The sequence below is a fragment of the Tiliqua scincoides genome, chromosome 3, assembly GCF_035046505.1.
Source record: "Tiliqua scincoides isolate rTilSci1 chromosome 3, rTilSci1.hap2, whole genome shotgun sequence".
Classification (NCBI taxonomy): Eukaryota; Metazoa; Chordata; class Lepidosauria; order Squamata; family Scincidae; genus Tiliqua; species Tiliqua scincoides.
Window position 1 is genome coordinate 17,456,228 of NC_089823.1, and position 15,522 is coordinate 17,471,749.

The 15,522-nt window shown below is 42.2% G+C and overlaps 1 protein-coding gene across 1 annotated transcript in view; it reads left to right on the plus strand.

Annotated features, from left to right (window-relative positions):
- Position 1: 1 nt before the first annotated feature.
- The window catches only part of CEP126 (centrosomal protein 126), a 30,548-nt gene continuing 15,027 nt past the window's right edge, over positions 2-15,522 (plus strand). Inside the window, exons 1-5 of the mRNA XM_066622172.1 lie at positions 2-487; positions 3,516-3,632; positions 6,928-7,073; positions 10,874-10,958; positions 12,171-12,363. Of these exons, the coding sequence (XP_066478269.1) occupies positions 261-487; positions 3,516-3,632; positions 6,928-7,073; positions 10,874-10,958; positions 12,171-12,363 (768 nt within the window). The 5' untranslated portion in view covers positions 2-260. The remainder of the gene's footprint in view (positions 488-3,515; positions 3,633-6,927; positions 7,074-10,873; positions 10,959-12,170; positions 12,364-15,522) is intronic.

Below are 15,522 nucleotides of genomic sequence, written 5' to 3' on the forward strand. Positions count from 1 at the left end.
CCCCTGGTTTCTGTTGCGAGGGAAGCGGCGTCGCCGTTGCTAAGATGGCGTCTCGACGGCGACGGCCTGAGGCGGGCGCGGCGTTCAGGGGCCTCCCCGCCGCCGCAGGGCGCTGACAGGAGAAAAATAGCGAGCCAGAGCGAGGGCCGAGAGCGCGAAGGGCCGCTCCGCGCCTGTCCCGGCGCCCGCGAAGGGAGGATGCGGAGGATGCCGGTGGATGGCCCGGCGCCTCCGCCGCCGCCACCACCGCTGAGGGGCTGATGGAGCCCGGCGGCACCAGCAGCACCAACGCCAACGACTGCTACTACGCCGGCTTCGCGCGCGTGCCGGCGGGCGGGGGCCAGGCCGGCGCGCTCCTGGGCTGGGTGGCCGCCGAGGCCAGCAGGGCTGGCGCGGCCCACGCCGCCCCCTGCTGGAGGAGAGGCCTCCGCGAGAGCGGCCCCCCGCGCGGCCTCCACCGCGTCGTCACCGCCTTCGCGCCCTGCGCGTATCCTCCTCGCCGCGCTGCTGGGCGGAGGGAGGGAGAGAAGGGCCACGCAGGATGCAGTGGGGGAAAGGGCTCAGCCCTGTCTGCACTTACTCGGAAGTAAGCCCCATGGTTTCTAATGGCACTTGCTTCTGAGCAGACGCGCCCAGGTTTGGGCTCTGAGGCTGCAGTCCTATACACATTTACTTGGGAGTAAGTCCCATGGACTATAATGGGACTTACTTCTGAGTAGACACACCCCGGATTGGGCTCTCAGTCCTCACTGGACACGCTTCTGAATAGACCTGCATAAGTTTGTGCTTACAGTTGTATTCGGCCTAGAGTGGCAAGGGCCATGCTACATTTTATTAAGAGCGTGTGCCCTATATGTGTATTAGATGCACCCAGTGGCATTAGGCATTGGAAGATATTTCATTCCCCAACGTGTAATTAGTCTGTGGAACTCCTTGCCACAGGATGTGGTGATGGCGAATAACTTGGATGCCTTTAAATGGGGATTGGACAGATCGATGAAAGTGTCGACCCAATGTGCGGCGGCAGTGAAGAAGGCCAATTCTATGCTTGGGATCATTAGAGAAGGTATTGAGAACAAAACGGCTCATAATGCCATTGTACAAATCGATGGTAAGGCCACACCTGGGGTATTGCGTTCAGTTCTGGTTGCCACATCTCAAAAAGGACATAGTGGAAATGGAAAAGGTGCAAAAGAGAGCGACTGAGATGATACTGGGCTGGGGCACCTTCCTTATGAGGAAAGGCTATGGTGTTTGGACCTCTTCAGCCTAGAAAAGAGATGCCTGAGGGGGGACATGATTGAGACATACAAAATTATGCATGGGAAGGATAAAGTGGATAGAGAGATGCTCTTTACACTCACATAACACCAGAACCAGTGGACATCCACGAAAATTGAGTGTTGGGAAAGTTAGGACAGACAAAAGAAAATATTTCTTTACTCAGTGTGGTTGGTCTGTGAAACTCCTTGCCACAGGATGTGGTGACACCATCTGGCCTGGATGCCTTTAAAAGGGGTTTGAACAAGTTTCTGGAGGAAAAATCCATTACGGGTTACAAGCCATGATGTGTGTGTGCAACCTCTTGATTTTAGAAATGTGCTATGTCAGAATGCCAGATGCAAGGGAGGGCACCAGAATGAAGTTTCTTGTTATCTGGTGTGCTCCCTGGGGCATTTGGTGGGCCACTGTGAGATACAGGAAGCTGGACTAGATGTGCCTATGGCCTGATCCAGTGGGGCTGTTCTTATGGAGGAAAAGTCCATCATGGATTATAAGCCATGACGAGATTAACTGGTTGCTCATCATGAGGACTGGATTGGAATTTTTTCTGTCTTCAGAGTTGGCCATAGATTGCAGTTTTTTGCCTATCCCAGGCTGGCAAGGGAGGGATGGTGTGTTCAGTAGGTTTCATGTGTTAAAAATTGGTCACTTGTGTTTTATAAAGTGGCCCAAGTTAAACTCAAACCGCAGGCTGGTGTCTTCATTGGGGGGTGTGAGGGTAAGTAGAATGCCAGATGCAGGGGAGTAGCAGCAAGATGCAGGTGACTTGTGGTTTTGTGTGCTCTGTAAGACATCTGGTGGGCTGCTCTGAGATACAGGAAGCTGGACTAGATAGGCCCTGGTTCTGATCCAGCAGGGCTCTTATGTCCTTAGGCATGCCTAACACGCTACATGTCTTTTTTACTGTGCTCCTAAAAGTGAGGGTGGTGCCAAACAGCACCTGTATTGTGCCGGTGCACTTGTCAAGAGTGATATTTTACATCTCACAGAACACCAAACTCAGGTTTGCTATCAAATGAACTTGTGACTGGAGCATTAACCTTTTCAGACTCCCTGGTTTTTTAAGGTATAGGAATTTGTGAATAGGTGCTTCTTACATTCACATATTTTTAGTGATCACTTAAAATAACCTAAAATTCAAGAGGTGACACAACTGGAATTGCCCTGGGCTTCATGTCACATAATCGCTTTGTAGCAAACCTGGGTTTCTTGCTTTGAATGGGTGGCCCTGTAGGATGAAGCAGTCTCAGTACAAGAGAAGACCCAACAGTAGTCTTCCACTGTTACAGACACAGGACCTATCCTTATCCTCAGTTTACAATGTAGGATTTTCTGGAAGTCACCAATTTTCAGGCCTGCAGTGGTTAATCTTTGTCGTAATATATTACATTGCTGTTCTGGAGAGAACAGTAAAGCTCAGACTGTTCGTGTACTGGTCAACCATTCTGATCACACTAATGGAATGTTGTTCTGTGTGGACTGTTGGTTTGCCATAGCACTGCTTTTGTAATGTTCCCATTTCTGCTCGGCTCTTGGGTGTACACATTTGATCCCTGTTGCGTATATGCAATGTTGGGCAGAAATGGCTTAATAGGCAATTTATTAATGATTTAAGACCCAATCCTATCCAACTTTCCAGCGCCGATGCAGCAGTACCAGAGAGGTGCATGCTGCATCCTGTGGTTAGGGGACAGTCATGGATGTCTCCTCAAGATCAGGGAATGTTTGTTCCCTTACCTTGCGGCTGCGTTTGGGGTTGCATTGGTGCTTTATGTGTAACTACGTTAAAAGGGTTATCTTTGCACCTGCAGAATACTACACTGAGGTGATGGCCAATAGAACAGAGTTAGGCAACTGTACCGTTAGCTTTGTACAACAGGCTGCTTTAGTTATTCCATGAAATTACAACTGCTTGTAATTAATGTGATTTCAAAACTGGTTTTTTGACAAGACCCTGAAAACACAATCCTGTTTATATTTTCTTGGAAGTAATTCTCAGTGTACTTGGTGGAGCTTATTCTGTCGTAGGTGGGCATAGGATTGTAGCCATAGACTACAGAAAGTTTAATTTTTTATTTCTGCCATAAATAAGCAGTAAGGTAAGGCTATAATCCTAAAGAAACTCCTACTGAATTAAATAGATCTGAGTTAATTTGTTTAGGATTGCACTGTTCGCCTACTTTAGTCTGAATTTTTACAATACTTTCCATGATCTTTAATGTAATTATCAGAAATATAAAGCTTCTTGAGAGAGATTTATCAAAAGAGCGTCATGAGTTGCTAAAGGATCAAAGATTATTTCGTGATCGAGCACGGAAACATTTTGTAGAAACAAATAAAAGAAGAAGGTATGTAAATCTAGGAAAAGTCAAGTTTTATTTTTAAATATTTGTTCAGGTTATGTTTTATTTTGAGCATAAATGGATGTAGATTAACTAGGGTCTTCCATTTATGATAAGTTTCCAGTGTGGCCTTGAGGATTAATTTAAACAGGGAATTTTTTTCCATTTCTTTAGCCACATTGTGGTTAAAATAATGGTAACCTAAACCTAAAACTTTGAATGGTGACCTTTTGCAGTGATTGCTAAACTAAATCATATCTGGGAGATAAGGTAACGTGTTGTTAGTTTCCTGTTACACTGCTGCTTTACTCCTCTGCAGTCAAGCAATATACTGAGTTCATCAGTTTTGCACAACCTGAAATAGTATATGCAGGTCATGTAACAGTAAACTGTGAAGTCCCTGTGCCGTACTTCTGAACTAATGTTGGTATTCCTTTTCAGCATTATGCTCAAAACAAAGAGACATTGTAATTGTGGCTTCAACAAGCAGAAAAATCTGCTGAACAAGCAGAAAAACCATTCTTTGAAGGGGGGAATTGAAGACACAGAGGGTCTCTTTTAAGGATTTGGAGGCTGATCCTGAAGGGAGACCCTACACATACTGAACCATCCAGCAGGCTGAAGAGTAGGGAACCACATTTCACCTGTCAAGTTGTTGGTGGGATGCTGCTCCCCATTATCTGTTAGGGCAATTCTATGTAGAATAATTAAAATATGGCTCTTAGGGATCATACAGTTGCAGTGCTGAGGATCAAGCTTCTGTGCTAAACAAAAAACTCTATCCTAGATTCACAAGGCAAACAGAAAAGGTGTATACATGCATTGTATATTATCTGTGGTTGCTACACCCAAAATAAGTTTAATGACATTCTGTCTCTCACATGATGTATATAGTTCAGCAGGGTAAATAACACGCTTTATTTAACAATGAACACTGCCACAGGTAGTCTCAGATAGTTTTATTGAAACAGGAAGTACCTCTTTAAGAGCTGTTGCAGTTCTTTCTCAAGGGCAAATCTAAATGATCTTTCAGATTTCTAACTTGATACATATGAAGATCTACATGTGGACATTTACATTGAGTTGCCCTGATGAAGAGCTGCGTGGGAAATGCAGGGCTGGTTTCAGGGAATCCTCAGCAAACTGTACTCCTTTGCCACCACTTGAAGGTTAGGAGCACAGAAGTGGTCTTGGGGTTCAAGTAGATCCTTGACAGTTGCTTACCCCTCATTAGGTAAATAAATAATGGAGGACAGCCATTAAGTCTACAGACTTATTGGTAGTATCTGGGAGGTCCATAGCCCCCTCTTATCGCTCTGATCTACAGGTCAGAGCACACTTCCAGTAAATGCCTGGGGGAGCCCCTGACTGAGGCTTGTCTCCCCTAGTAGGGAGACAAGCCTTTGGTACCTGTGGTGCCATGATTGCTGCAGCGTTGCTGGGGCACATCCCCCCATCCCTACCCCTGCCAGCACTTACCACCGGGTCACAAACTCCCAGGCAGTTTGAGAACTGCTGGTGTTGCTGATATCACTAAAATTGTGGTTTTATTATGTTTTCATTCACTTTCATATTAGGAATAAACATTTTAACTAAAGAAGAAATAATTTTTTCCAGCCTGTCCTTAGGAAATGTTTTTGATCTACCTCTTACACGGTCTGTCCTTGTTTGTTTATGGGTAAAAGGTAGAAAATGCCTCTCAGAATTGCTTCAGAAAATGATCTCTATTCAAATATTAAAATACCTTTGACTTAAAGTTTAACTGTCAGTTTTCATTTATGCTCTAAACCCTGTTGAATTCTGCACCAGGTAAACTGGGAAGATTCCACAGTCTTGAATATGATGATGGTTTTACAAATTAGACTCAATGTGCCCATATTTTGTCTTGCTCTTTCAGCTTGATGTTGGAACAGGTAGGAGTATATTGAAGAAAAAATTCAATAAGTGAAGCTTTCCCGGTCACTTACTAGAAATACACTTGCTAATTGTCTGACTGATGCACCGCTAGAAGGCCCAGTGTTTCCCTAAAATGCCACTTACAGTAAATACTAAATGACCAGACATATCCCAATTGTCTCAGCTAAGGCACTGTTTCTAGCATGGCCAAACAGTCAAGTAAAACCACACAAACCTGAACAGGCATATGCTTTATTAACAAACCCTGATCTAATTTATCAAGGAATGGCATATTACCTCACACCAAAAGCCTGCCTGGACTTATCCCTCCCCAGCCCATTGTTGAGCTAAACTGTCAAGGTAAAGTATGGGTGTTGGGAGCTTAATTTGTAAGGCCAGTATTTGTAATATATTTGTAATATGTAATATATAATATACATATATTATATGATAAATATATTTGTAATATACAATTAGGTCACTTAAGGAGCTGAGTAAAGCCTTATTTTGGGAGAAGAGGAAATCTTTGAGAAAACTTAAAATCTATGCAAAGCAAATAGCTAAGCTTAGCCACAATACAATCAAGGAAAGCAAGGCAAACTAAATCAGAAAACAGATTGCATGTACTGCTCTCACTCTAAGCATTCCACTCCTTCCCAATTAACACTTCATTAATCCTTAGCACCCCCCTAATTGAGATCAATAATTGTCATTAAATAATAAGTTTCTCTTCTTTCCTGGTGGGATGCTGTAGGTAAGGTCAGAATGCGCCTGTCAAAGTGCAGCCCTATAAATGCCTACTCCAAAGTAAGTCCCACTGAGGTCACTGGGACTTAGTTCAAGGTATATATCAGAATTACATCCAGAATTGTTATGCAAAGTATATTTTATGTGAGTTCTCCATCTTCAAATTTGAGTCACAGCACAAATTTGAGTCACAGCACAAATAGCCTGCAAATTTGAGTCACAGCACAAATAGTTGACACCCTTCAAACCCCAGGAACTTTTGGACTCTGGGGTGCTGCTGCCCAGAAGCTGTAACAGCAACTGACACTGCTCCTCTTTAGTGCATAGCCTTGCAGTTCCTCAATAGATGCTATTGTGACTGATTTTCTTCCAGACCCCAGGTATGATTGAGAATTCATCAGCACAGCAGACTTTAACTTTACTGTTTGTATAATCCATGTCAATACATGATCTACAACTTTGTCACTTGTAGAATAGTCTCCACTTTGAAACCTGAGCCTGACTTTATAATATGAACTATAACAGTCTTTGAAAAAGGAACATTATAAACGAAAAGATCACTATAAAAAAGATCACTATAAAAATAGTTTTAACTAAATTATGAGCTATTTACAATTTCATGGTAATTATATTAAAAGCAATAGTTATTTTCAACTAGAGCACTTGAAGAAAAATGGAAGGAGGAAGAAGAAAAAGAACAAAAATTTAGAGAACAGATTTTACTACAACGGAAACTGAAACACCAACAAGCAACTGAAAGGTTCCAGCGTGGTCATCTTTCATCTTCACAGCACAAGAGAGGAGGTTTGTAAATTATATGCATGGTTTGAAGAAGTTGCTAATGTATACTTTTACAGGTTAACTAAAAATATTTTATTCCCAAGTGAATATCAGTCATGCATATCACAATGGACATTGCATAAAAAGTGTGTTGGAAGAACAAAACAGACTTTTCAAAACTTCAGATTTGTTCATGTATCCCTAAAGTCACTATAAAGGAATTTATTTTTTTTGTCCTTTGTTGGTGACCAGCCATATGAATTAAAATAAAATTGTATATTTCAGAGTTTTTATTTAATTTTATTTAATTATCTTAGGACAGAAGCTTTCTTTTAAAATGATTTTGAGCAACTCCACAACTGATCCTTTGTGCATTATTTAATGCTTTCCATCTTCTTTCCATCCATCTGTTTCTGTAATTGGAGAGAGTGTGGATTGTCAGGGGTTTATGACAAGTTTAACACAGTCTGATGTTTTAGTGAGTTTTCCAAGGATGAAACTGGAGTATGGCATTTCACTTAAATATTCTTCTCCAGACTGGCAGGCATGAGTCCACCAGCACCAAGTATGAAACAATATTTCTTCCACACTGATCAAAAATTTTTTGGTTAAGGCTGGTAGTGATTCAATTTGGCCTTACAACAAATTTGTTATGAGAGGTGAGGAACTGTGACAACTTCTTGGTTATTTATGAAGGTATATCCAACTCTGTCGACCATTGGTCCACAGATATCAACTTTGCTTACTAGCCATGCATTGATGTATCCTCCAGTAGGATCTCACTCCAAACACACAGCATCCAAACACACACTCCAAACATATTTCTAATACACATGTGGACCAAGGGGTTCACAAGAGTGAAATCCATTTCCACCATGATACTGCAGCAATGTTATCCCAGGTTCACCCCATGGCCTCTCCAGTTATGAGGATATCGGGTATATCAGGTAGCCCTGGCAAACTGGAACAACTAGAAGCTGGGACCCAAAGAATAGACTCAGAATGGCTTTCTAGATCATTCTGGCTCTGTCTGGAATTGGTTATGGACATCCAGTGGTTGCAATATTAAGGGCCCAGTCTTATCCATCTTTTCAGTGCTGATGCAGCTGTACCAACAGGGCATGCACTGCATCGTAGAGTGATGGGTTCAGTCACAGAGGCCTTGTTGGGGCTGCGTCTATGCTAGAAAGTTGGGTATGTTTGGGCCCTAAGCATGCTAAACAGACAACCAAAAAAATAAGAAATTTACTCAACTGCACACTAGCCACATTTGTCAAATATTATTGCATGTAGGATGCAGTCTTACACACCTTATCTGAGAGTAAGTCCCATTAAAGTCAGTGGGATTCACTTCTCAAAAATGTGCATGGGATTAGATTCATGGAAAAAAGAAATCTACCACAGATACCCCCCTGCAGCAGTTACTGAGCTAATCAGCCAGCAAGATCTCTCCTGACCTACAGCCCAATCCTAAGCTTCCAGGTACCTGCGGGAGCAGTGGCACCAAAGTGGGTACTGCTGTATCCAGCCGCTACTGTTGTATCCAGTGGGCACCGGGAAGCCACTGGAGTCTCCTCAGGGGAAGGCGAATTTTGTTCCTTTCCGCTGGGGAAAGCCCCAAGCCATGCAATGGGACTTCTCAAGTTTGCATCATTTTGCTGACGCAGACCTAAGAGACGCCATGTTGGGCTTTTTAGCCAGACACAGAGTTCAGGATATGGCAGAGCAGAGCTCCACTGGTTTCAACCCCCTCCCGCCCTGGTTCCTCACCTGCCCTGTCCTCCCCCTGCCCCCTAGAGACCACAACGCTGCCTGCTAGTTTCACTTATCCCTGGCAGCAGTGCATCCTCCAGCTGGCACTGGGCCTAGCACCTGACTGCTGCAGGCCCAGCACCAGCACTCCCTACTCTCCCAGTGCCATCAGCATGCTTTACAGTACATTTACGGCACCCAGCACTGGTGCTAGAGCTCAGTGCCAGTCCAGGGAGGGTTCAGGATTGGGCTGCTATTCAGCTGTGAACAGCCCTTGCAACTAAACAATCTGTGTTTTGAAACTGAAATCAGTAGGCTTTGGCATATCTAATCACCATGTGCTCCCTGTGAATTTCATGGCTTCAAGATTAGAAAACAGCCCTCTTTCTTGGTAACTTGATTTTGTTGAAGGCTGCTACGCAAATTAAACCAGGGTAGAAAACAATCCTTTTGAAAAACAGTGTTTGAAAAATGTTGTGAATCTTTTTCTAAAGTATAGGTGGAGCCTCATTATTCATGAGGGTTCCTTTCCTGGAATCCATGCAAATACCAAATTTTGCATGAAACCAAGTCACACGAAATTTGGACTCCACAAAGCTCTGAACACAACCGGAGCCATACTTCGGTCGCATCCGGAGCTGTTCTGAGGCTCATGGAGGCTGTGCGCAGCCTCCACAGGTCTCAGAAAGGCCTCCTAGAGAGGTACTTCCAGTTTTCCGGCAAAACCCGGAAGTGCCTCTAGGGCCTCTGGAAGCCTTTCTGAGACCCGTGGAGGCTTCAGAAAGGCCCCTGAAAGCCTCGGAGAAAACATCTCTGGAGGCAACTGGGGCTCTGCTCCAGTTGCCTTCGGAGGCTCTTCTGAGGAGGCCACGCACAGCAAATTTGGCCTTTTAAATATATGCTTTTTATACAGGTATCCTGTATAAACCCTATATCCACTGATTCAGTTATCCACAGTTCTGCTGATCTAGGGGCCCACCGCAGCCTCCCAGCACCCATTAACATTGTTAAGATCAGCAATTTTCAACCGTTTTCATCTCACAGCACACTGACTAAGCACTAAAATTGTCAAGGCACACCATCAGGTTTTTGACAATTGACAAGGCACACCATGTTGCCAGTAGGGGGCTCACATCCCTAATTGGCCTTACTAATAAATCACCTTTCCCCGAATTCCTGTGGCATACCTGTGGACCACTCATGGCACACTAAAGTGCCACAGCACAGTGCTTGAAAATGACTGGTTTAGATGCTTACTGGGGTGAAGTGTTTCTTTCTTTTAGAGGACACTATAAACATGCAAGCTTATAGCACATGTAGGCAGGCTGAATGCTTGAAGAGACTAGACAGCGTTAACAGGAAGCAGTTAACTTCCTACTTCCTGTTTAACATTCAGTCTAGTTTCTTCAGGCTTTTTAAATTATGTACAGCAATGCTTCCCATAACACAACTTTTTTAGTGAAGTTTTGATACAGTACTCTTAGTGCAGTCAATGCTAGCAGTGTATTCTGGTCAGTCAGTACTAGTTTCTTGCCTTATCTCCTATCATCTCATATAGCGGTCTGTCAGATGTCACTTAGCTTTAAAAGAATGGGTCACTTGTGGTGTGCGTTTTTTATTGTTTACATTTTTATATGGCCCTTTGTCCAAGGATCTTGGGGTGGTGTACATGGTTCCTTCTCTCTTGTTCTCACAACAAGAGTATGAGGTAGGTTAGGCTGAGAGATGGTGACTGGCCCAATGTCACCCAGGAAACTTTGTGGTAGGGTAGGGATTCGTCTCTCGATCTCTCGAGTCTAAGTCCAGCACCAGAGCCACTATATTATCCTGGCTGTGGGAGATATTCATGTACAGCAGGGAGGAGCAAGTTTCATAAAGTAGTGCTGTATGGGGACAGTTAGGCATAGGTGTGATAAGAAATAAATGTTAGGGGTTGTAAAGGTGCTAGAATGGCCATAAATTTTGGAGTTGTAGTTTTTATAAAACATTATTCCTGAGTCTGCATATACTTTATTAAGAATAGACGTGTTACAAAAGGCCTTTAAATGGTTTTCCTTTTTTTAACTCTGTAGTGCCAACAAAACCTAAGTTGGACGAGGCTCTAAATCAAATTAAGGAAACAGGATTACAGTTACCATCATCAAGAGCCAATGGCAGGTAAGTATTCTGTTTGTTTAATTCAGGTGTGCAGTCATTGTAGGACTAATTCAATGCTAATTTGAAAATTGTTCAGGCAAAACTTCTAACATAAAAGATCTGAAAAAATTGTGCAGTGAACAACAAGTGTCAGATGTGAAGCAGATTATTTTTGCTTTGTGAAAATCTGGTGATGTATATAGTCAAGTTTTACCAGTCTCCTTGATACTACAGTAATTTTAGGTCTTTCTTGTCTATAACTGGACAAGAATACACCCACCCCAGTCCTCCGAAGCTGTCTCATTTCTTCTTAACATCCTGTCTTCAAGGCTTTGGCTCCAATCCTATACAGGACTTACCTGTAAGTCCCATTGAATTCAACAGGATTTACCTTTGAGTAGTCCAACCTAGGATTGCACTTTTCATCTTTGGTAATTGTTTTTCTCTCCCTCACAGCACAATCCTATGCATATCTACTCTTTCAGCATCACCTGTGCATTCCTACTTTTCATTGTTTACATTGTGTAGTTCACATCCTTTCCCTAGTGGTCTTACCATATCCTTACTTACTTACCATATCCTTACTTACATTTTGGTAATTGTGACAGCAAAATCTTTCTGTATTTAAATGTTTTATTGTGCAACACCCACAATTTTGCATCATTGATCCACAGTCTTGAATTATCTCTTTCTGTCATGTGTATTAAAAATTACTCCATATCCTGATATCAGGTTGTACATTTTCTTGCCAGCATAAAAACGTAACATTTTACAAAACATTTTGTACATGTGAGTTTGGAGAAAACACAGTTCTGTAATGCAGTGCTGTAGGGATGAAAATTTCCTACTACTGTATATTTCTGTGGAAAAGTTTCTATTTCTAAAAATACGAATTAATTTTATGTAACAGTGCAACATGATGAACAGATCCCAATACAATAGTACGCAGATTGGGCAGTTTCAAAGTTGCAGTTTTTTAAGTGATTCAGGGAGAGAGCACAATATAGAGCAATTTAAATACATGCAAGTGTAGTCTCTTTGGAATCACATGCTTTATACTTTGTTTGTGATTATATTTTTTTATTTTAGGCTCTCTCAGGACACTGTAAATACACCAAACATTGCATTGTAGATATTGTCATATTTGTTTTAATAGGGATTAATCTATATCTTTGTTCATAAACCTGGTAAGAACATAGCCAAGAAGTAACTCTGGTTTTTATTCCCTTCAAGAACCTTTGACATGTCTTCCACACCAACCAAAAATGGTCCTCTTCTTTGGAAACAGAACCCAGCAAAAACTGTCTGTGATACAATAATGCAGGAAAACAGCAGGGCAAACCTGGCTAGTGACCAGCGTCTTTTTCAGCAAAATCTGGAAGAAATGCAGCAGCAACTGCAAGCACAGCATTTCAGCAACCTTCGGGTATTATAACCTGGCAATTGTTTCCTTTTTTTCCTCAAGGCTGCAGCTCACAAGTACGCAGGAAGGTCTAACATTTAGAATGCTTAGAAGTGTCTTCAACACAGTCATTATCATCAGGATTCTGAGGTCCAGGACTCCTAGCTCTCCAAAAGGCAAAAGCCTCCCCATCCTCATGCTCATAGAGCTGCATGTATAGAGGAATGCCAGAGGAGGTGAACAGAACCCTACCAGTTCTTGCCATATTACACCTGTGTCAGTGCACTGCTATGGCAGATGTGTTGCAGCATGTTCAGTCATACACAGTAGAGTAAGGGTCACTTGCACCCCACTTTTGCTCTATCTACAAGCCAGCTTTTCTCAATTGTGCTCTTGCTGATGGGGGATCCTCACAGCTGGATCATGCCCAGTGTTTTTACACTCAAACATCACAATCCTAATTAATTTCCCAACGTCTGTGCAGTCATGCCAACAGATGTGTGCTGCATCCTACAGCTGGGTGGGAAGGCGATTGTGGAGGCCTCCTTAAGCTAGGCAGCATTTTTCAAACTCTCAGGGAGAGTTTGAACTGCTCTAAGTTCTTGCAGGGGTGGGGGGAAGGCAGTGGCATGATCCCCAGGATCGCACTGCTCGGGGGCTGCAGGGGCTTGGGTCCACTTGCCTGAGTCTCCTGCAGCCTCCCAGGGGTGTGGGAAGCCCTGCATGACCCTCTGCAGGGTTCTCTGCAGCTTCAGAAGCGAAAGTGAAGCGATTGCAGATCGCTTATTTCCTTTCACTTTCCTGGGGATCATGCTGCTGCCTCCTCCCTGCCTCCAGGCTACCCCTCCCCTTAAGGGGAAAGAGGCCAAGGCCCACAGGCTGGGTCGTTGTGATGCCCCAGTTTGAAAAGCCCTGAGCTAGGGGAATGTGCTGTTGCCTTAAGGCTGCATTGGTACTGGAAAGTTGGTTAGGATTAGGCTGAAAGTCACAAGTTGCTGTTCCTAAATGAGCTCTTGTGCAAGTGTCATATTGAACAGTAAGTGATAGGGATTGAGAGACAGGCCCAGGCTTATCTGGTGGGATGCTGTGTCCAAGGGATCAAAATCTTGTGACTTGCCTTACAGCCCAATCCTATCCACACTTCCTTGGGAGTAAGCCCCATTGACTCTAATGGGACTTACTTCTGAGTAGATCTGCATAGGATTGGGCTGTTGCTCAGTAGCAAATCTCCCAATATCAAACACACTGAACATCTAGACACCACTTTCCTCCATCCTATTTTCTACCTGACAAATTTGTGTCTATATGAGGCTTGTTCTTTAGCATATAAACCTGTCTTTTCATAACTTCGCTAATGAAAACTCAGAGGTCAATTGTGAACCTATTTAAAAAAAAAAATCTAAAAACAGATAGTAATCGATCAATCCCCTATTTTGTTTTTTTATTAGGTTTCCAAACTAATGGTGTGCCTTAATTCTGAGTGATATAGTTCCATTTTAGTTAAATAATTTGACAAGTTTAAACTAATCAGTAACTTTCCTGCACTAGCCATTTTAACTTCACAAAAATAAAAGCACTTTTATAGATTTTAATTTAGAGATCTTTATTGGCATTAAAAGTACTTTTATAGCCAGTCTGGGCCTGATCGTATCCCTGTTCCTCTTTTCTCCAGCAAAATAACTGGCACAAATCCAAGGAGATCTATTGGGGTAGCAGAAGTTTGACCAAGTTAAGGGAGCAAACATTTCCTTAACCTTGACTGTTTTCTTACCGTAGGCAAGCCCCTGCTATCCCAAAGGCATGTCCCGTCCCGTCCCCCACAAGATGCAGTGACTGTTAGCAGGGGAAGTTTAGTTAGGATTGTACTGTTTGAGACTTACTCTGAAGAAGCAATTCCTTTGTGGTGAGAAAATAATTCAGGTGAAGCAGTTGCTCTTATAGTGTATCTGATCAATCAAAAAGGCATCAGAATTTATTCTTTGTTTCTTTCTTGCTTTCTATTTATTTATTTATTTAACATAGGGTGAATACTCCATGTATTCTGCTGACTGAATTGCAAAACAATAATAAATAGTTTAGTTTTCTTTTACATCATAAAATTGCCACTAGGGGCTGCTGAGGCTTTTCTGATGAACCAGTTACAGCTTTGTAAACATTGAAGATGCATTCCTTCCTCAGGAGTACATAAGGATTTTAATATACAGACAAACAAAAGTACTGTGCAGTAATTATTGCTGTGATTTCACTGAATGCTGCTTTCATTCTACTCCTTCTTTCTCCATAAGTGCCATTTTTATTAATGGTTGATAAGAAACAGTTTTATAATTCTGTTGTTGAGAATGCTATCTCTGATATAATTATTTTTGTTTTTTCTTGTGTGTTGCTTAAGTCAGTCAAAATCACTTCAATAGTTTTCATGTGAACAAATGGAAAGCTCAAACTGTATCCTAGGTCTACAGTTTTTTTATGGTACATTGAGATTTTTTGACTCTCACTCTTGCTGTTTTAAAGACTCAGCAGGATTACAAAGATTCTGAAAATTCCTTTAAGACCAATAAAGACATACTTGAATATTTGTTTCTTATTTACATCCCTAAAAAATAAATATGTTCTGTCCTAAACCTGAATATTGCCATGGCATTACCCATTGTGTTTACATGTTTACAACTTGTTGCTTTTGGGAAAGGTGTGGGGTGGCTCTATTGAAAATGCAATTTCTGTTTCAGTGTTCAAATAACATTCAGGGTCCTGCAGTAAATATTTATTGGACAATATTTATCTTTAACAAGCCTAACTAGTTTTCATTTTTAAATAGGGAAAGAGATACCAGTGGTTTAAAATATTTTAGCAGGACTGAAATTGAAACAGTGAAGATAAGGCATTCCTTAGTGGTTTAAGGTCTAGTCTGATGTAACAGTCTGCATGCAGATGGCTCAGTGACTGGGTTATTTTTTAAAATATTATTATTATTATTATTATTATTATTAACAGTATTTATATACCGCTTTTCAACTAAAAGTTCACAAAGCGGTTTACAGAGAAAAATCAAATAACTAAATGGCTCCCTGTCCCAAAAGGGCTCACAATCTAAAAAGATGCAAATGAATACCAGCAGACAGCCACTAGAACAGACAGTGCTGGGGTGAAGTGGGACAGTTACTCTCCCCCTGCTAAAAAAAAAAG